Raw genomic sequence first — 23253 nt, forward strand, 5'->3', positions numbered from 1 at the left:
TGTGTCTAACCTTTTGTGCACAGAAGGCACACAGTTGCTCCACATTCTTCTGCTTTCCTGCAGCCTTTTTACAATCATTGGAAGGGTCATTTCTGGGGCTATGAGACTTACTGGGAGGACAACTGTGTGGGTTGACGCAGGGCTGGAATGAGGAGAAATGAAACTAACTGTCCCTTCCCTTAGCTGAGATGCATTTGTGGAAGAGGGAGGAGGGGGGTGATTTTATCTCTTACTCCATCTTCACTTCAAGCCAGCAACCTGTACACTTATTCCTCCACGTGAGTCCTGAGACTCGTCTTTCCTGAGAGTGTGAAAAGGCTGCAAGAATGAAGCGCAACGCAGGAAAACTACATTCCATGCACAGATGGTTGAATACTGGATTCTATATCCTGGTAAAAAACCCAGAAAACTCCTATGCAGAGATGCTCCAGTCTAAATCCACGAGTTTAAACTGGAGAAATCCTGCACAGGATCGCACTGAACGTCTGCTGAGAAACAGCAGTTCTAGTGGAACCAGAAAACAAAAATAATTCCAAATTTCTCAGATTAGGGGTGGTGAGATTCAACTCTCTCTGCTTGAAAGCAAGACGCGGGCAACCGTTTGTCCTTGCTGCTGCTAAAAGACTTCTATTACAACACTGGAGAGATAAATGTCTACCTTTCAGAAACCTAATAGATTGAGGACCTTACAATAATACGTATGACATAGAGATAATTGAACATGTTCATATTTTAGATATATGGAAACCTTTTATAGATGCGTATCTGTGGACCTACTTCCACCATTGTTATATTTGGTTGTGTTTTTTATTTATTTTTGTTTAGGGCAATTAAAATGGGGGAAAAAACTAAACAGACCTTCATCCTTGAAGTCTTAGACTGGGTGGTACCGTGTTTCCCCGAAATATTAATTTTTGCTCCCAAAGATGCACTATGTCTTATTTTCAAGGGATGTCTTATTTTTCTGTGTTCTGTTCGTCAGACATGCTTCCAAACAAAAACTTTGCTACGTCTTAGTTTTGGGGGATGCCTTATATTTCACACTTTAGCAAAACCTCTACTACGTCTTATTTTCCGGGGATGTCTTATATTTGGGGAAACAGGGTAGTTATTCATTGGTGATGGAAAGGTCCTCTTTATCGTTCCTTCACATTTCCCAAGGCTGAAGCATGCTTTGAACAATATAGCAGTGTCAAAACATGTGAAATTATCCTGCTCTTTTGTTAGCCAGCCTAGGCATGTACACCACACTGGACATTCAGCAGCCTAATCTTCAAGACCAAAGTGACTGAAATCGTCATATTAATCTCTCACAGCCTCTTTAAAATGGCTCAAAAACTATCTTCCGTGGTGCTCAAAGCTGCAGTTAACTCCGATGACGGTACTTTGCTTCAGACAACTCACACGATTCTTTTCGTATCTCCACTTCTGCATCAATATCTATGCTTCATGGGAAGCTTGGCAAATTGACAATAGTATCTTTATTAGTGTTTGATATTGTCCGCTTGCGGCTCTGCTATTTTATAGTGAAATAAAATGGTGCTTTTAGCCGTCAATGTGGAAGGTTCATGTATTCTCCAACCATTTTCAGATTCATAACATCGTATGAAGAGAGAGATAGTAACTCATCATACTGCTATATCAAACAACTGGCATGAAATAGCATCTCCTACGGAATCCAGTGAGACAAAGAATTTTGGAACTGTAACTTCAAAAATCTACGGTCCCTTTCAAACTGCCCTTATAGTCCATTTGAGCAGCTAGTTGCGAACGGATTTATTGTGTCATTTCAGACACTACTGTTTTGGCTCTCAGCTGGCAACAGATTTTTTTAACCTTTTCAGACAAAGCTGCTTGTGTTCCATTGTCTTTTTGAGACTCAGCCTTTTAAAACGAAAACTGTTTTCTCCTGTTTTCAGTTCTGTCTTGCACTTCTAAATCACTGCAGTGTGCTGTTTAAAATTTGTAGTGTTTCCAAAAGGACTGCCTCCCACCCCCCGGCCTTTTTTAGTAGCATGTTCTTTTTTCAATTTTTCCAAGTGCTGGTGCTATAGCAGTTCAGTGCTGTATCAACAGTGTTTGGATGCACTGTAATGCTATGGTGGTCATGCTATAACGGTAATCTAAGAATGTTTTTTTAAAATACTGAAAAAGAATGTACCACTAAAAGTGTGTTTTTTTTGGGGGGGGGGAGTACAGCACTATTTGATATGACAAGAGCACCCCAGAGATGGCTTATAGACAGATGGATTGAAATGCCCATCCCTGTTATCGTTTTACTCTGAATTGGGCCAACAACGGATAACATCCTTTTTAGAACAGTAACCTGAAAGGGACCTCCGTTTGTCCCTCATCTGGAAAGCAATGTGTCTTCAATGAAGGGCTGTTTTCGCCTGTCCCTTAACTCCATCCAATAATGGAGCTCTTTGTCCCATAGAACTTAATGGAAGCAAGTGACAATTTGTATAACCTTGCCATTTCAGCTGCATAGCAACTTATTTTTGCTTGTCCATGCTATAAAGTGACGAGACAAATCCTGGTTACTGGCTTTAATTTATAGATCTATACATAGAATAGAATAGAATAGAATCTTTATTGGCCAAGTGTGATTGGACACACAAGGAATCTGTCTCCGGTGCATATGCTCTCAGTGTACATAAAAGAAAAATACATGTGGCATATAGCTCTCTCCTCACAACTATCCCCCATCTTTGGATTTCAGCTTGTGCGTGTATATATAGGTCAATCTAGATACATTCTGGCTGGGCTACTTCAGTCTACACATCAGCCTTCCATGACTTATCATTCCTCCATATGCAAAATGTGTAGCGGACAGAAAAGTAAATACGAAGGAGAAGGATTCTAGCCTAGTCTTGTGCCCATCAAGGCAGTTGCTGTCCGAGGGTGGACCCATTTTGTGCGAAACCCTTTACCAATAATACACACCACTCCATTGCTGGGGCAATAAATTGGCCATAGTCATTTTACTGGGCTAAATTGACTACACAGGGAATAGATAACAAACTCCTCTATCTGATAAGGCAACTCTACACTGATACAAACTGTAGAGTTAAGTACTCGCGAGAGGGTCTAATTACAGATTCTATTCCAACGTATAATGGTGTTAGGCAAGGATGTGTACTAGCGCCAACCCTTTTCAACCTTTTCCTGAGCGACTTACCATCAGCCTTAACGGGAATCAATGGCCATGCTCCCAAACTAGGGACAAGGCATATTTCAATACTGCTATATGCCGACGACACTGTCCTTTTATCCCGTTCTAAGGTCGGACTTAATAGACTGCTGAATAGGTGTGGAGAATACTGTGTAGACAATGGCCTTGTTATCAACTACCAAAAAACCAAGATTTTAGTTTTTGCCAAACGCTATAAAAAGCACAAATGGGCAATTAACACGGTGCCAGTAGAGCAGGTCAGTCGATATAGATACCTGGGAATAATTTTTTCCTATAATCACTCCTGGTTACCCCATAAAAAAGCTGCTATGGCAGCGGCTACTAACAGCTTTCATGCCATTGTGCCCTTCTATTATGGAAAGGGCCATGCCCTTGTTCCAGCAGCAGTCAAAGTTTTTAATTCAAAAATAGAAGCTCAGTTGCTATATGGTGTTCCCATTTGGTTGAACGCAGTGGATGACTCTTTGAATATGGTTCAATCAAAATTTTTTCGTAAAATCATGGGCCTTCCAAATTGCGTATGTTATGCGGCTCTCTGCTTAGAACTGGGCCAAAATTCATTGGTCTACAGGGCTTGGTCGAGAGCCTTTAAATTTTGGCTGCACTTGCATTATACACATAATAAGTAACTCTCTGGTTCACCTAATATCATCAGATACCCAGAGTAATTCATGGTTCTCGCTGATAGAGAGAGGAAGATCGAGTCAATTGGTGTACCCCTTGACTTCTTCTAACTTTAACTTGTTCAGAGTCGTATAGATTATTGAAACAAAGGTTGTTGGTGAGAGAATGGAACTGTTTAACTCTGCGAAACAGGAAGACTTGTTCACCTTTGCATCTATCGATCCCTTTGCAACATAACAGAATGGCCTCTCCCTATCTGTATCATCTGACCAATCCGGATCAGAGAAGAGTTTTTTCACTCGCTCGCTTCAATGTTTTCCCTTCTGCCATACTACGAGGTAGATATAACAACCTAGAAATGTGCAAAAGGGTGTGTTCATGTGGTGCAAATCAATTAGAAACATTAACTCACCAATTATTCCGTTGTCCTAAATCGGCAAGTATTAGAGTCAAATACTCCAGGTTGCTTTCTATGATACCTAGCGAGCTGGATGAACTAAGCAGACTATTGTTCTTATTAAATAATTCTGATGCTACATTCTGTGAAATGGCTGCGAACTTTCTGCTGGAAATATCCCACAAGCAACAGTATATATGAATCAACTTAATTTGTTATATGTTGCAAGTTTGTATTTTGATGCGATTTAGATGTGATTTTATACTTTTTATACTGTTTATGCCAAATAAAGGCTAAATGACAATGACATTTTACTGAGCAGAAGTGTGAGGCTAAGCATGAATCAGGATCTGGTCATGTGGGTAACTTGCAGAAGCTCCCGCAGGGCGGGCACCCTGTCCCGAGCTTCGTTCTACTGCGGGTTCTGCCGGGTGGACACTCCTGGCGAGAGATGTTCCCCCTTGGCCCTGTTTGGCAGGGGCGGTCGCCTCTTGCCGCTGCTGCCGTTCCCAAGGGGAAGGCCTAGGCATGGTTCCCCTTCCCCTTCCGCCCTTACCTGGGCAGTATCTGCTGGTTTTGCCTTCCCCACCCCGAGCAGCAACTGCGTCCCATGGTAATTCACAGATGTCTTTTTTTGCATTAAAAAACCGAGAAATATTATTCGACCAAAATACCTAACTACATTCTCAAGCAGTCCAATAAGAACCCAGCCAAAAATACATGGAGATTTCCTGTCCTTCCCCATCCAAACCACTCAAGGAGGACTGGCATGTTTAGTCTAGTTGAAAAATTCTGATACATCTGAAAGCTCTGCCAGACACGTAGCCTTTTAAAAAGTTACTACCACACTTGGATTTCCCTGTCATTTTAAGAGGTCCTTGCTTCAAAACAATCTTTTACTACTTTCAATAACACAGAGTTCACAAAGGAAGTTTCATAGAAAGAGAAGAGTCCCCCAACATCAGGTTATTCATTTATTTCTCTTAAAATTTACTCCTGCCTTTATGGACAAGACTTCTCATCAACAGGCACCCACACAGTGTGTCTGTGACCTTCTTCACGGCCACAAATCGAAGATTCATTTTGCTTATATATAAGATCAGAAGCTGCTTTCTCTCACAGAGCAACAAAAATAAAATAGCGCCATAAAAGAAAACCATGCAGGAAACAGCAAGACTTTTCCATTATTCAAAAATCGGATGGAAGCTCTTTCAGCCATTCATGTAAGAACTTAAAAAAAAAAGCCCTCTATGTTCTGCATTATTTTAATCTTCTCTTCTGATGGAATGCATTTGCTTACAACAGGATAATTCAGTCAACGTCCTATAGAAAGCTCATGCTCTCTAAATATTAAAAAAAAAAGGCAAACGGTGCAACTGAATTTTCTTAATGCCACAGAAAGGAAGTGTACGCTAAGAACAATAGACCATAGCACAAACACCTTTCTTCAGCAAAGCCAGCCGGTGAAAAGGACGATAAGCGATAAGCAAGCACAGCATAAAAATCCCTAGCCTCGCTGGTGGAAAAGATCAGCTCATTAGGAACGTGTTTCATGCTGTGCACCATGTAGGTGATGGCCCATATCTTAGCTACTGGATCTTTGCAGACATTAAAGGGATCCCAGCAGCTACCTACTGGGAACACAGAGCACCTTGCTTCTGGGAAACACTTGTGCTTCATTATTATACTCTACTACATGTTCACAGCTGGAATACACATGCCGTGTCATTCACAGAGATGCCATTAAACTGTGCCTCAGAAAGAAGGTGCAACCCCCCCCCCCCTCCCCGGTGAACAGACCAGAATCATTACTTACATTTTTTAAAAGCCATTTTAATGTACATTTCAAAAGTGAATCGTAAAAATACAGCAGACTGAAACAAATGCAGTAACGATTTGTACATTTCAAATGGTTGTTGTGGTTTAATTTTCTTTTTTTATTGGAGAAGAGCAAAGGCAATTAGCCAATCGTTTGGGCTGGAGTCAAATACTGATACATTCACAAATGCTAAGGCGATTCTGTTCTGCTTGAAATACATGGTCAACGCTCGTAGTCATTTTGGGGGGGCATATAATGTAACTACAAACAAGGTCCTAAAGAGACCATTTCCAATTACACAGAAAATATGACATGTTTGCCCCCCCCCCCCCCACCTTCCTTTCAACAAGAAAACAAACAAGTGGTCTTTTTAACTGTACCCTGCACATAAACACCAGTTTTTCTGTCTGGTAGAAGGATTTGTGTTTGTAGAATGCAACTTTCTCCCCTTCCTCGTTCTCCTGCAGAAGCCTGAAATCCTATTTGGGGTGGGGGCTGACACAGAAACAAGTCTGCCGCTGAGGGAGGCTAGAAAGCTGCCCTCCACGAGCACAAATTCCTCTGCCCACTGAAAACCTCGGGGGCGGGGGATCTAAGCCACTGTGTTCCCAGTGCCCTCCCTGACAGTTATTACTGGCATAGATCCTGGTCCAAACTACCTACAGAGGCCAGCCCTATTCACACAAAACCAATAATGAAGAAGTGCAATCTTTAGAATAGAGCCCTATCTTTCAAAAAAATCTCTGTTCTTCCTGCAGCCCATGCTGCAGGTGAGCTGTGCTGGTCTGCCTTAGAACAGCTAGATTTGAGCCCAGCGGCATCTTAGAGAGCAACAAGATTTTTGTAGTGTGAGGTTTGGAGCGTCAACACTATTTACCAGAAGCTATAACTATTTTTGGAAATGAGGAACCACAAAACAGCATACGGATGCATAATGCAGCTGCGTTTTGAAAGCTAAGCAGATCACAGCCTGGGCGTAGTCCTACCTGGAGCTCCCAAGCTTTCCTCCATCTAATGTGCTTCTTGAAGAAAGAGCGGGACAGATGCATAATCAATAACAGAAATCCTATGCCTTACTGCAATGGCAGACTTTAAAGAAAGTAAATGGCAACGATGCAGCATTTTGTTACCGAAGGAGGAATGCTCTGTAACACACCTGAACATTCTGAAAGCTACGTGGAGGTTCGTTCACTTCCATGCAGTATTTATTTTATCTGTATAATTATTTCTTGCCCTGGGAAAGACTTCAATCTGACAGTGCGCTCTTTGGCAAGTGTGAGTGCTCTTCCTCCCATCAAGAAAAATTTGGTGAATTTGTGAAAATTCAGGCATACCAAAACATTAAGCTAAAACATACAGGCTCATTCCGCACATGCAGAATAATGTACTTTCAATGCTCTTTGAAGCTGTGCGGAATGGCAAAATCCACTTGCAAACAGTTGTGAAAGTGGTTTGAAAATGCATTATTTTGCATGTGCAGAAGGGGCCACAGTTAGCATTACAACATGAAACATTTTTTAAAGCAGACCAAAGTTTTAAGAATCGCTGATCTTAAAAAAATGGACTGTCTCTCTTACTGACACGTGCTAGACATACTATGGCATCTCTGTTTTCTCCCCAGGAATATCTGCCTATTCCTTTCAGTCATTGTCATCTACCAGCCAGGGGTTTTTTTGTCTGGTTGTCTTATCCAGCATTTTGTTCGGCATTCCCTCCATAATCCCGTCTCTGCCCTTTACCTTTATTTGAGGTCTATGTTTACAACTGGTGTCTCCCAGTTTTCATATATATATAGTTCCATTTGGGGTTTTGATTTGTTTTATAAAGTGCTACTTGCTAGCTGCTTTGGTGGACCTGATATCAATTTTCTAAATAAATAACGAATTATGGAAAGAACTGTATGGACTTGTGAGTCTTTTCCTCCAACAGCCAGACGTAAAAAGATCCGTTCCTTGGCTTGAATTCAAAGTACCACAAGCAAAACTCTACTCATAGAATCTTCCAGCTTCCTTTGAGGTCTATTCCCCCTCTCCCAGCATTGCCTCTGTGGTTCAGGGGACACCTCAGGACAGCACTGGAAGCAATGGGGGAGGGTTGAACTGGGAGGAAGGGAACTCGCAAAAATTCCACCAGCAGAGAAGGATCTCTGGATGCACCATTTTGCCTTTAAAATAGGAAAAAAATGTAATCTGTAGAGTTCATGTACATAGTTAACATAGGCCATAGGTACTATTCTATACACTATGGCAGGAATCCAAGAAAAGGGCCATCAAGCGACCGACACACAGTGGCCCTATTGGAAAGGGTGTGGAATAAATCTAAATAATTAACAGATAAATAGGGCCTTTAAGGCAAGAGACATTCAGAGGTATTCAGAAAATGTACTCAGTACAGAAGATGGCAACTAAAACTGAGGAGCTGGAGCATCTTTTCTATGAGAAGAGTTTGAAAAGTCTGGGATTTTTCAGGTTAGAATAAAAAATGGCTAAGGGGGGGCACCTGAGTGAGTGTTATAAATTATGCACCAGATGGAGAAAGTGAATAGAGAGAATTCTGCAAGCATATAGGGCAACTAAACTTTGCGGGGGGGGGAGGGAGGGAGGGAGGGGGGGGAGGGAGGGAGGGAGGGATGGGGCCCGTCATCTGGACATGGCCCACCCACCTCAGCGGAGGAAGGGGGAGGGGTGGCATGCAAGGGAAATGGAGGGAGGGAGGGAGGGGAGGGGTGGCATGCAAGGGAGGGAGAGGGGTCCCTGACTTTCTTAGTGATTTCCCATCCAAATACTAATCAGGGCCAGTACTGCTCAGCTTCTGACAGGATCAGGCTAGCCTGGGGCATCCAAGTCATGGCCACAATTACATGCCCCCAAAGGAACTTTACAACAGCTTCTCTCAAACAGTGGCTTCATGATAACCCACCTTTGAAACCAAAAGGCTGTTTCAAAAGGTGAGTGTGATAGAAAGAAAAGAAATACAAAAATCCCACTGGAAATCACAGTCCACTGGATATGTCTTGACCTGGATGGCCCAGGCTCGCGTGATCTTGGCTGTTTCCGCACAGCCAAGGGAGAGGGCCTGCATCGGCATTAATCATGCCGATGCAGGCTCTGCGGCCATTCGCACAAACGGCCCCATGGGCTGCGCAGCTGTTGGAGCAGGCTCCGCACAGCCATGCAGCCCCCTTGGCTCCTGCTGGCAGCTGTCACTCTGCTGTCACTCTGAGGAGGCCAGGGGACACGCCCCTATGGCCAGAGCGACGGCTAAAGCAATGGAGGCCAGGGGGCATGTCCCCATGGCTCTTCAGAGCGACGACAGCCAATAGGAGGTAAGGAGGTGTTTGGGACCGGGGAGGGGAATACGCCGGCTTCCACCCGCTGCCGTTCGCATGGCACTGGATGGAAGCCGGCATTTGGAGAAAAACTCACTCCCTGAGCGAGTTTTGAAAACACCGTTTGGGCGGGAACAGAGCGCCGCTGCATCAATTTGGCAGCGGTGCCTGTGCAAAGGGTCCCCGCCAAAAGGGTTTTTTTCTGGGCTGAAAGCGTTGCTTTCTGCCCGTGCGGAAACAGCCCTTGTCAGATCTCTGAAGTTAAGCAGGGTCAACCCTGGTTAGTATTAGGATGGGGGGGGGGGGGGGAGCCCAGGGTTGCAATACAGAGGCAGGCAATGGCAAATCACCTCTGACCATCTCTTGCCTTGAAAACCCTACAGGGTCACCATAGGTTGGTTGCAACTTAACAACATCACTGGGTATGTCTAAAAAGTAGTTCATTGGATTCTAATCTTTGCTGGAATTTCAAATTCTTCTATGATGAACAAATGGTTACAGAGTAAGCCTGCAGGTACTTACAGGTGTGTTGGATTGTTCAGTTAGTTTCTGCTCCCACATCTTCAAACGTCTCTCTCGTTCTTTTAACTCCTGTTCTTTACAGCTCAAATCACGTTCCAGTTTCTTTAGCCTCTCTAAAGTGGCCTCTATTTCACATCTGCACACAGAGACAATTTGTTAAGTCGTGTCTTCTCCTGACAAGTACAAATTGTTCATAAATTTTTCTGCACGAATATTAATTAAATGTGAAAGGGTGTAAAGTACAATGGTAACTCAAGCAGGACATTTAATTACCATGAAGGGAATTTTCCAGCCATAAACACAACAGAAGACATTCAGACCATACAGTAATCCAAAAATAGATAAATAAATAACCAGAAAGAAATTAAATCCCCAATCCTCTTCTTCTTTTAAAAGTATAATTAATGTAAACAAGTAGGAGAATAAAGCAGGAATGTGGCATACCATTTCAAAATACAGGTGGGAGAAACTATTTTTTAATGCTCCACCACTTTATAAACAGGTCGTGGAATGGTATCGCAGGGCTCCACCTCATCAGCAGTTTGAACCTAAGAGGAGTTGTTCCATTCATGGGAGACCACCAAGGAAGAGGAAAGCCATGCCAAACCACCTCTGCTTCTCACTTGCCATGAAAGCCTCTTCCAGGGGTCACCATAAATCAACTGCAACTTGCCAATACTTTACACAGCTATCATAAACATTAAGAAAATATAACCTGCAGCCTTGGTGTAATAGTTTTCTATTAGCAGCAAGGTCTCTCTTTTCATTTTAAACATAGGGAGTATTCAAAAGTGGCAACTCACATCTATAGCTGCTGTTCATTCTGCTACCTCATTTGCTGATTGAGAGTTGGCAAACAAGAGGTGAGCCAAAGAATATGCAGGCAAATTTCTGTGTATCTATGGTTTACAGGCTGAACTAGTTATTTCAGCTACTAACTCGTGTATACCGTATATTCTCGTGTATAAGCCGACCCGTGTATAAGCAGAGGCACCTAATTTTACTACCAAAACCTGGGAAAACTTATTGACTCGCGTATAAGCTGAGGGTGGGAAGCCGGGAGGCAGAGGGAGCTCCTTATTTGGGCAGTGACTCCCCCTGATGTCACGTTCCAAATAAGGAGCTCCCTCTGCCTGCCCGCCAGCTGGGCTTCCTCAAACCAAGCCGGGAGGCAGAGGGAGCTCCTTATTTGGGCAGTGACTCCCCCTGATGTCACTGCCCAAATAAGGAGCTCCCTCTGCCTCCCGGTTTGAGGAAGCCCAGCCAGCCACTCTCCGAGGAGAGCAGCAACAAGCAGCTTGTGCAGCCGAAGGGAGGTCATCCTGGGCCACGGCCCCAGCCTCGGCAGAAGCCTGAAGAGCCAGCTGGTAAGCGGTGACTCGTGTATAAGCCGAGGGGGGCATTTTTCAGCCTTAAAACAGGGCTGAAAAACTCGGCTTATATGCGAGTATATACGGTCGTTTTATTCTCATTGGCCCCAAATTCAAGACTTATGGGCATTTATTTAGGAGAAAGCTCTATCAGCCCTGATCTGGATGCCCCCTGATCTGGATAATCCAGGTTAGCCTAATGTTGTCAGATCTTAGAAGCTAATCAGAGTCGGGACTGGATGGGAAGGCAAGGTTGCTACTAAGGAAGTGTAGGGTTCCTACACGGGGGAAGGAAAAGACAAACCACTTTTGTTCATCTCGGGCCTTGAAAACCTCACAGAGTTGCCATACTTTACAGCAGTGATGGCGAACCTTTTTGAGACCGAGTGCCCAAATTGCAACCCAAACCCCACTTATTTATCGCAAAGTGCCAACCCGGCAATTTAACCTGAATGCTGAAGTTTTAGTTTAGAAAAAAATGGTTGGCTCCCTCTTCCTCCGACCCACCCGCTCGAGCAGGGGCCAGCCTGCTCTAGCCTCCAGCAAGTCCCATGCGCACTGCTCTGTGCCTCTCTAGCATCTCTGCCTCCTCTTCACTCCCCCCCCAAGGCAGCACCCACCTGGGGCACAGGCACCAGGCCCACCAGCTGAGTCCTCCCCGCTCACGGTGGTGCATGCACGTTGTGCTCAGTGGCCCAGGTCAGTCTAGATGTGTGTGTGTGTGGGGGGGGTGATTTTCCGCCCCCCACATGATGAACTCTATGCGCATGCCCACAGAGAGGGCTCTGAGTGCCACCTCTGGCACCCGTGCCATAGGTTCGCCATCACTACTTTGCAGGGTTGTCAGCTAAGACTTGATGTAACTTGTCTACCACCACCACACTCCACTGAAAACAGCAGCACTTATTTTCAGGTGAATATGTACAAGGACTGGGTTATCAAAGGCTCACTGAAACCAAGGAAATAAGTTCATAGGATCACTATTGCTTTATTTACTGTGGACTGAGATTTCCATAGAAATTTTTTAGAGTAACTTTCTGAAGGGGAATATGCACTGTACGCCATTTTGAACTCCCTAGCTAGGATAAAGTGGCAGTATACTGATTTTGTTGAACAAAACATTTATAATAATGTGTTTTGCCATTGGAACCCATGGGGTGCACAGAATTATAACCAGTAGCAATTTAGAGATGAATGAGTCTTCACTTTTATCAAAGCTCATAAGGAGATTTTTACCAGTCTTGAGGTTTTGAACGTTAAGATTACTCTCATGTCTTCACAAGAGTTCCTTTATACGGAAAAGAGATAAAACCGAACCCCTCAATTAACACTGTTTCTAAATCTCATTTTAACTATCCAGTACATTTGTAGTATATAAGTAGGATTCTTTGCTATTGTTGAATAAGGAACCCCGCTCATGGCTTTTAACACTCTTCAGACAGTCGGGCCGCACAATTTTTTGCCTCAATCTCTGCATTTCTTGGGCAGACAGGATGAAGAAAAGTGTCATGACTCAACGTCAATCCACTGCCAAGATCACATTGTGCCTGAATTATATGGTTGACACCAGGAACCTTTCAGGCAAGAAAAAATGTCAAAGGTGTTTGACATGCAATGGGTCCCATTAGCCAAATCCTGGCATTGCCAAGTAAAATAAAGCAGCTTATTTAACAATGTGTCATGCACTTTACCACATTTCAATAAACGTTATGAGAGTCCTGAAGTCTCCATAGTTCCATGTTTTTTTTTTACTTGTCTTCTTTGTACTGTCTAAGAAAACATACGATGTGACACAGCCAACTGCCAGTAATGCAAATCTAGGGTGGGGTACACAGTGCAATGATGTCACAGCAGATGTCTGGCTTTAGGTGTATAGTGATATTATGCTGAAGAGCAGGAAAGTTATGTATAGTGATGGCAGCGGTGCAGCTTTTAAAACATCCCAAGGTCTACACCTGCTGGGACTGCATTCTAAGATGATTTCATCAAAATATCACCCAACTGACCTAGGCTGGTGTAACAATTTTGAAGCTTGTACTGATTAAGCCTTTCAGCTCTTCAGAAACCGAATTCATCGGGGTAAGAATTTCTGCCATTTTTCGAACAGTAGCATTGCCCAGGGGCGTACTGCCCAAGGGGACATATGAGGTCAAATGTCCCCAGGTTGCAGCCACTTAAGTCACACTGGGGGGGGGGGGGAAGGCAGAAAATCACCCCCACACCCCTTGTCCTTCTGTCCCAGGTCCATACACTGACTTCAAGACCTGGTGCAAAAAAACGTTGTTTGGTCATGGTGGGAAACGGCAGCTGCCCATATGGGGGGTGGGGGCTCAGATTTTGCACCGGGCTACATTTTCCCTAGATATGCCTCTGGCATTACCAGTTAGAATACTTGAGCAAGCGTGACCGTTCTTGATTCCTGCTAAGCATTGCAGCTCCCCTGCTGCACGGTAAGTTTTCACAAGGGGTTTCAGCCCTCATGGAAACTGGGCACAGAAGGGAAGGTCTTTTGTCTGTCTCCCTACATCTCTATTCAGCCTCTGCACTTTGCAGAGGCCAATTTACTGGTGGTCCCTGGCCCCTCTACAATACGGCTGGCCTCCACCTTGGCCCCTGTCTGGTGGAACTCACTACCATCCTCCGTTAGGACCCTACAGGACCTTGAGGAGTTCTGCAGGGCCTGCAAAATGGCTTTGTTCCACCGGCCTTTGGTGAGGGGTGGGGGACAGCCATAGAAGTTGCCACTTCTGTTGTCCAACCGACACTCTGGAACAGTGTTTCCCAACCTTTTTGACGTTACGGTACCCGTGGCCTCGCTCTTCATATCTCAGGGTACCCTTGAGGTTCCTTTGATTTTTTTAGGGGTTTTTCCATTTTTGGCCTGTAGGTGGGGGGAGTGGCAAGCAGGGGGAGGGGAGGGAAAGCAGCGTTGACAGCTGTGGTGTTTGCTTAAATTCAGCATGGAGACCTCCCTTTAAATCTACCCCCGCAATCCACAATAAATTTAGGCAAATAAAACAATGCTGTTTTTCAATGTTGTTTAAAGGGAGTCCATGAGGCTTCCAACCCCCCTCCCTTCAAAATCCATTTGATTCCGGGGAAGGGGCAGGTGGTAGCATTGTCATGGTACCCCTGGGTACCATGGAACCCTGGTTGGGAATCACTGCTCTGGAATATCATCTTAACCAGCCCCCGTGACATGTACTGTGTGATCAGTGCCATCTGATTATTATATTATTATTATATGTTAAAATTAGCACTTTGGGATTTTAAATGATGGTTTCAAGGTTTTATGTTATCTAACTGTTTATTATTGGTTTTAAATATGTTGTACACTGCCCCGAGCCCTTCGGGGGTGGGCTGTCTATTAAATTTAAATTATAACTGAACAAATAAATAAATAATAAAAGGTTTGCATGATGTCAGTTCGTCTCTGAGGTTTGTATGATGATAACCCTGGATTCTGTCCCGCACATCTCCTGTTAAAAGGTAGCTGAAGTTGCTAAGGAATGTGAGGGGCTTCCTCTTGTGCAAGCTCCCCTTGTTATCCACAGGATCAAACCCAGTAACACAACAGTCTCATGTAAAGGAGCCGAACACCAAGTCATCAGTTGTCGTCATTGGTGTTACTTGTGTGTATGTATCCATTTAAAAATCTTTTTAAAAAATGCTATCTCCTTTTAAATAAATTTCTACCCTAGGAAAGTCTTGGTAACAACAGCTTTCTATATGTCAAACTCATACTGTGTACGTACTGTAATTATCTCCCTTCATTAGGCAAAAACTTCTTTATAATAAAAGGTCAGACTCTGCAAAGCAGCTGCATTCCTTAAAAAAAGTATAATAAACAATGTAATTAAAGTGAAGGCTCCTGTACATTGCCCAGTTAATGAGTCTGTTACTCCATAAGTTTCGCAATTTGCATATAACATTACTGGCCATGTGTACTGTTTATTTCAGTAATTTTGCAGATTAATATTCCTTGCTTGTTTTTCCATGACCTGACTTGCTCTACTTTCTCAATATATAATGGCTTCCAATGAATAAAGATGGAAAGCTGCCTAATTAATATTTGTACCTTTATTTTGTGTTCCTGTTATCCTGGAGACTAAAAGCAAAAGGACTTTGAAAACATATTAAGCTTTTGTACTCCAACAGGGATTTGAATAAACAATAATAAACATTGTAGGATGCTAGAGTTTTTGGGGAGGGTTTTTTAAAAGGTTTTTTTAAACGAATAACTTTTAATTATTATTAATATTTTAAATGTTTTAAAAGGGATGTTTAAAAGGAATGTTTTAAAAGGGATGCAAGCCATGCTGAATTCTTCAGCAACAGGCGAGATACAAATTAAAACAAGTAAAGTGAGGAGCCAAGAGAACATAGGTAAATGTTATCAGAATTCATCAATGATCTGTTTTGCTACCATTTACCCAGTGAAAGAAAGGAAGGAAGGAAGGAAGGAAGGAAGGAAGGAAGGAAGGAAGGAAGGAAGGAAGGAAGGAAGGAAGGAAGGAAGGAAGGAAGGAAGGAAGGAAAGGTATGCCTTTGAAAGTTCAGTGGAGGGCTACAAAATCCATGCATTTGCTGGGATCTAAATGCACCAAACTTCCCAGTATGGAAGTATATTTAGGATAAGACGAAGAAGAGTTTGGATTTATATCCCCCCTTTCTCTCCTGCAGAGACTCAAAGGGGCTTACAATCTCCTTGCCCTTCCCCCCAACAAACACCCTGTGAGGTAGGTGGGTAAGGTTGACAATTAAGTTTGATTTGAATGTGCATTTTTTTAAATTAAATTTTGATTTCTTTGTGCCTTTGTATCAAATTTCAGCCTTCCCTAATGCAGTTCTTGGTTTCAATCAGAAGATGGCGCAATGCAATACGCACTTAGTGGTGTGCTGCAGTTGGTTACTTGTATACTCTGCTGAGTCAGTGGAAGAATGTCAGCTTTAAAACAAGCTATTTATACTCCTGTCATGTGACCTGGCTCCAACTTCCTACCATGTGCTCACTTTTTCCACCCAAGCAATAAAATTCTCTTCTTATCAGTGCACTTTAGAAATCCTCCTAAGTTCAGGAAGTTTGTTTTGATAAGCCCTATTTGTCTTTATTGGAAGCAATTCTTAACAACCTATACTTTCCTTAGGTGTTTCTCTTCCCGTTTTGCCTCTTTGAAGAGAGGCAGGCACATAACTAGTCTGTGTTCTCCCATCTATCTGGCTAATGGCCAAAGGTTCTTAATTTAGACTACTGCAAAGATCTTCTGGTTACCATCCTCAGCTTGTACAGCTCTGTTTTCAATAGGCCTCTAAAACAAACTAAGCTGGGCTGTTCTGCCTTTTGGAAATATACAGCAGCCAATGAGCATCTGTAAAAGTGAGAGTCCAAAACCCTTTTAGGACGGCATGAGCCACTTAAGAACATAAGAACATAAGAACATAAGAACTTATGAATGCTGTCAATGCAAAATATAAAATGCAAGACCCAATGCACTTCAGCTTACCATATCCTTGCACAACAGACATCAATGCCCACATTTACCAGGACCAGATAACAAAGAGACTGGAATTCACCGGTAGACAGTCCAACCAGAGGTGGGATCCAGCAGGTTCTCACAGGTTCCCGAGAGTCGGTTACTAATTATTTGTGTGTGCCGAGAGGGGGTTACTAATTGGTGATTTTGCCACGTGATTTTGCCTTAGTTACGCCCCTCTTCTCAGCAGTAGCGCACAGAACTTGAAGAAGTCTAGCAGGAGGTGCATTTCCCACCCAAGGACCGGCTGCGTCCTTGCCACAGCCCCGCCCCTGGAATGCCCGGCCATGTCCCCGTCGTGCCTCGCCCAGCCCCATTGGCGCTACACCAGTTTGAATCCCACCACCATGGGAACCTGTTACTAAAATTTTTGGATCCCACCACTGAGTCCAACCCATCTTGCACAATGCAGGAAACACAACTATTCCCCCCCCCCACCCCAGTGACCATGCCCAGAAGATGACAAAAGGCCTATCCGGCCTGGAAGAAAACTGCTTCTTGACCCCAAAGTGTCTATCAGCATTGCCCTGGGCTGACGCAATCCTTGCCACCCACCGATACAACCTTTTCTTCCCTCTCTCTAAGCCTAGGTTCACATCAGTATTGCTGTCAGATGGCTCCTTCTTAAAAGCCTCCAAAGAAAGAGAGGCTACCACCTCCAGAGGAAGCCTGTTCCACTGAGGAACTCCTCGTACTGTCAATAAGTTCTTCCTAATGTTCAGCTTTCAACCCGTTGTTTCTGGTCTGACCTTCTGGGGGGACAGAAAACAACTTCACACCACCCTCTAAAAGATAGCCCTTCATGAACTTGAGAGATGGCTACCATATCACCTCAATCGTCTCCTCTCGAGGCTAAACATACCAAGCTCCTTCAGCCTTTCCTCACAGAACTAGGGTCCCTTCCGCACACGCAAAATAGTGCGTTTTCAAACCGCTTTCACAACTGTTTGCAAGTGGACTTTGCTAATCTGCACAGCTTCAAAGAGCACCAAAAGCAGTTTGAAAGTGCATTATTCTGCATGTGCGGAATGAGCCAAGGTCTTCAGACCTCTCGCCATCTTCATTGCTCACTGTAATTTGAAGGCTGCTTTATAACCAGCCCACCCACTCCTTCTGTGTGCTCTGTGTGCTTTGCTTGGGCTCAGCAATCAGGGAAAACAGTCTTGCAGGACCACACATATGCAGCCAAGGGAATACTTCCCAAACAAACACAAAATTTTATGTGGCATTGTATAAGCATGCTGATTTCTCAATAAACTCTTAAGCGTTATTTATTTTTGCCACCAAATCACATCTGGCTCATGGTGACACCTGGTGGGGTTTTCAAGGCAAGTGATATTCAGAGGTGGTTTCCCATTGCCTGACTCGATCACGACCCCAGTGTTCCTTGGAGGTCTCCCATACAGGCTGACCCTGCTTAGCTTCAAAGATCTGACGAGATCAGGCTCACCTGGCCTATCCAAGTCACGGATATTATACTAATGCTGAATTAACAAGTGAATGGGCTTAAGGTAGCTACATTTTGTTTCCAAAGTTTAGAGTTCAGTTCTCATTTCATTAGCTATGCCTGACAGTGGAGGTCAAATGTGATGTTGCTCCTGAATGTCAGGGACCACCCCTCCCCTCAGAAATAATGGGGTATGAAGCATGGGGGCTGCATCTCAAGGAAGTCCACAAAATCAAGGACTCAGGGATATAGTGAGGGGAAGCGATGGGGTTCTTGCCCCGGGTGCCTGGGGGCGCCCTGGCTGTCACCAATCTCCGCCATCCCCTGCAATAAACCCTTTTGGTTCTTTTAAAATTCAGTTGACTTTCCTTCTAGCCAAGCAGCATCAAGGCCATCAAGAGACTTGGGGTGGGGATGAGGGCAGGGAAGGAACACCCCCAGTCTCTTGCCAGAATCATTTGGATAGGAAAGTAAGCTGGATTTTAAAGAAACTGTTCCTTTAAAATTCAGCTTACTTTCCTCTGAGCTGAGATGAGGCCAGCAAGAAATTGGGGGTGGGGACAAGGCCAGGGGGTGCGCTCCTTCCCTGACCTTGGGCCCACCCCATGTTTTTTGCTGGCCTAGGTGTCGTTCGGCTGGAAGGAAAGTAAGCTGAATTTTAAAGGAAAGCCACAATTTCACTTCTTGCTCTGTGTGCAGTTTTCTGTAGCTGTGCCCCTGCAAGGACCTGCCCCTTGTACAAACAGAAGTGCCTTTCACTCACATGAGGGGACTTTTCAGTTTATCTCACGAAGCTTCCAAAAGCAGTGTGCAAAGATAAAATGATTAAAAAGGCACAATGGAAAATGGCAAATGCAATCTGCAATCACTATATAGTGTTAAAATCAATTTTTTTAACACAATATAGTGTTAAAAAATCAGAGACGATTGATACCAGAGAAACAAATGTATGGTAGTAGATTTTGTGCAATTCTCATCCTGATTGATCAGTTGTACCGTTCTATCTGTAATGGTGCACTTCCTTAGTTGGCATTCTCCTTAATATGCTGACACTCAGCACAAGATTGTGATCTAATTCCTAGTTGTAGACTAGCAATGCCATTGTGGCAAAAATAAATCCATGTCTTAAACCCAAGCACTTCTTGTGAATATGCTTGTGGCTCTCTTTAACAGCTTCCATTCCTGCAGAACTGCTTAACAATAAAAGTGTGACGAAACACACTTTCTCATTCAGTCATCAAATTTCAGAGTTGGCTGCCCTATACTAGGGCAGGGCAGACTTCTCGTTTCACAGAGCTATTTGTTTCTGCCCAAAAGCCTTGGGAGCTACCAGTCACGAAAAGGCGATCCGGGGAAAAATAAAACTCCAACCTTTCAGAAGAAGTCTGCAGCACTTGGGTAGGGAAACCTTTCCTTTGTTATTTTCTCTTAGCACCACACACACACAAACAGATACATACACACACACACACACACACACAGAGTAAACTGCCCTTTAGGAGGAAAACATGCAGTTCTGTTTCCTCTGGAAGAGGCAAATAGCAGCTTTGATGTAGAAGGAAAGAATCAATTGCATGTCCAGAGCAAGGATGGGCGTGCATGCATGGAGAAGGAGAAAAGACTGATGGGAAAGAGTGCTTGTGCTCTCATTTTCCCACCCAAGGTATGTTTGTATATTTGCCACCTCCTCCTTTGTTTGAAAGGAGAGAGAAGCTCTGCAGTAGCTTTAAAGGGAAAGATAAGAAAGTGATCGTGGCAGTACTTGAGGGCTACTTTTAATTCCTTGGAGAGTGACTGGACACTTGTAAACACCCGTCCACTTACCCAAGCCGAGACTAAGCATTTGAGCCAGTATTGCGTGCTTAATCAAACATTTTCCATTTGTTTTCTCAGATTGTTTCACACACCCAACGAGCAAGTAGGAATACTTACCGCCACTCTGCCTTGTTATGCAGGAATGAGTTACATTGGTCTGGAAGGTTGCTATCATTGGACATGGAGTCCAAAATTGAAATGATCTGCTTGAAGGAGGGCCTTTTCTGAAGAATAAGGGAAAGGGGAGAGAAATGTATCCACTTTTATAAAGCTTTCTTAATAATGATTTGCAATATCACAACAGCAGTAGAATTTTCCGAGGGAAACTATGAAGGAAAAGCTGAAAACACATATTGGGTTGCTGTCTAGATAATTATTAGGTATACAACTCAAGGAAATAATAATAATTATGACATTAATACAGTGTATTTTAAAAATGTGTTAGTTCCAATAAAACAAAAAGTCTCACAAATACAGGGTAGCAAAATCCTAATCTGAAGGGATCTTTTATTATATCTTTGTGAGTCATCAACAACAATATGATAATGGAAGGGTCCCTTACAAGGTAATCCTAAACAGTCACACCATTCTAAGCCACTTCAAGTAGTGTAGCTCTGCTTGGAACTGCACTATTGTATAACTTTAAGAACTAGAAAGAGATCCCCACCAGCTCTGATGAAGATGAGTAAAAGCTTCTTTATTGCTTTCAGTCACAATTGTGGCAAACTTATTCTCTCTGTTTACAGCATATCCAGATTCATCCTGATGCTCCCCCTCAAAATTTATCAGGAAGCTTATTTATGACTGGGTTTTTAATGTTTTGTTAACTTTAATTATTTTAATGATTTTATCATGTTTGTTTTCATGGGTTACCTGAAGCAGGCCTCTGGAAAGGAATAACAAATGTATGAGAAAGGAAACAAGAACGAAATCTGCGGTAGCCCCTCTCATTCTAAGGATCTAACCTAGCTATGGTTGCAGAGGCATAGCTCCAAGGGATTGGGGGGATGCATGACACACAGGGTGCGCGCCCCTATGTGGGTGTGGTGAGGGCGTTCCGGAGACGTGGTGGGGGCATTCCGGGGTGGGGCTTGAGGACGCACCAGTGCACCGGGCGTTTTTCCCCCTTGCTATGCCTCTGCATGGTTGTAACATTTAATAATGGTCCTCTCCTGCCCTTTTGCTGTTAATATAAATGCCTTTAATATAAATGCATGTGTCTGATGAATCTACCCTTCATTCATCTGAAGAGGTGAGCTCCAACTCACAAAAGCTTATGCTGATATAAATCTTGTTCGCCTTCAGAGAGCTACTGGGCATTACTTTACTGCTATAAATGAACAGACCCATCTGGAGTCATCATCTGGATTCACAATGTTAACCACACAAATGCTAAGAACAGTGGTAAGAGTTTAGGATTTTGTAAAAGGTAGCTCTGTCAAAACAACAACACCTTAACCCACAAGTTTACTGAAAAGGTTGTGCAATTGTTTACAACATTTCATTTTTATATATGTGACAAATTCTTAGCATGTGTCCAAATTTGGTTCTCTTAAAAATACACCCACCCCAGCTGTATTACTTAAGTGTTGATCTGGGTTTGCTGACATCTCTTTTATCTTTTTCATTAGTATTTATTAGTATTTCTAAACCAATGCTAGGATTTTGATTACAAACAACACAGGTCGGCCCATGGGCTGACAATAAAGCAGCAAGGCTGTGCTGTGTACAACTGGTTAAAATTTGATAATTTCAAGGCAAAAACTGGTGAAAATCTGATAATTTCAAGGCAAAACCTGACTCAGCCAAAGCAGTCATAACTTCCTTGCATTTCCTCCTGGCTTTACAGCTCTCTTTGTTACACAAGGGAAGGGGGGGGGGCAGTAAAATAATTGTTGAAAACTGGGAGAAAAAGTCACAGTTAAAATGTTTCTCGAAAGAGCATCGCCTCCGATCGTCTGCTTGACAGACCCCAGACAAGGTTGAGACAAAAGGTTCAAACCAAAATGTAGATACATAATAAAGGGATGATGCATATTCTTCTCGGCATCACGTCTGTAATTATACCATTTCTGCTAAAATTACAGATGCAGCAATTAAAACGTGCATTTTAATTTGGGTGCACAAAAACAATTAGGAACAATGCTGAGGTGTCTCTCCCAGGCAGATACAAGTGATTTTCACATTATAAGAGAGAGACAATTTCTTTATTTCAAATGTCAAACAACATAAAAAATGTCAAATGCGTAACACAAAAAAAGAGACAAGTGCTCTTCTGTGCAAGAGCTGCACTATTCAACAATTTGCTGAAGGGCTTTTCTGTGTGTGTGTCTGTGTGTGTGTGTGTGTGTGTGTGTTGTTTCTCGACCCATCTGTACATGATTCTAAGGCAACTGCTGAGCAGATGCTATTCCCCCCGGTGCCATACATATCACCCTCTTGCTCAGACACAAATATTTTCTCTAATGACTTTAGCAAAACCACGCATTTCAGGACATGTCATACAGTTTACTACTCATCAGCTTGGTGCAAAAGAGTACCATGGCAGCAGGTGTATTCTTGGCACTGTATTATTTCCACCTGTTGATATAATTCCATAATTGATTCCTAATGGAGTGTCCTAATGGCTTGCTTCAGTGGTTCGTGCCTCCTTGTGGCTCTCACATGGGTAATGACTGGCTACAATTTCACAGTAATGAATGTGAATGAGGATATAAAGAGGGGGGAAAGTGAATTCCCTGGCACCCACAGTGGCACCCAGTGATTCAATGGCAGTTTTAAGGGATTTATATTCGGGCTGGTAAACCTTGCAGGGAAAAGAATGATCATGGGATCATGGGACCATGTCTCCGTTGGATTCACCAAACACGGTATTTACCTCATGTTTTTTTCAAACTTGATCTAGTAAAGTTATTTCTGTAATTTCAATGGAATTTTCATTGCAGTGATTGTGTGACTGACTGGACGGTTACTCAAAAACATAATTCACCTCCAGATAATAAGCCTATGCCTACCCATATTTTAACATTATTATAGAAGTGCATCATTTAAAATGCCAAAATAAAGATATGAGCTGCCCAAGAAATGGCGGGGGGGGGGGGGGATGTTTCTTCAGGTGTCATGAGCAAACAGAAGATAACTAAGGCAAAGAGAAAGAATGAAACTGATTCCCACATGTAAATATATGTGACAAACAGAATG

At 43.2% G+C, this 23253-nt stretch overlaps 1 protein-coding gene across 2 annotated transcripts in view; it reads right to left on the reverse strand.

Moving 5' to 3' along the window:
• MAP3K20 (mitogen-activated protein kinase kinase kinase 20) overlaps positions 1–23253 on the reverse strand; it is a 132712-nt gene that overhangs the window by 39450 nt on the left and 70009 nt on the right. For both annotated transcript variants that reach the window (XM_048484851.1, XM_048484852.1), the window contains exons 10-11: positions 20170–20276; positions 9887–10022 (exon numbers count right to left, since the gene is read on the reverse strand). In XM_048484851.1, the coding sequence (XP_048340808.1) occupies positions 9887–10022; positions 20170–20276 (243 nt within the window). The remainder of the gene's footprint in view (positions 1–9886; positions 10023–20169; positions 20277–23253) is intronic.

Source organism: Sphaerodactylus townsendi, linkage group LG02 (assembly GCF_021028975.2).
Source record: "Sphaerodactylus townsendi isolate TG3544 linkage group LG02, MPM_Stown_v2.3, whole genome shotgun sequence".
Lineage (NCBI taxonomy): Eukaryota > Metazoa > Chordata > Lepidosauria > Squamata > Sphaerodactylidae > Sphaerodactylus > Sphaerodactylus townsendi.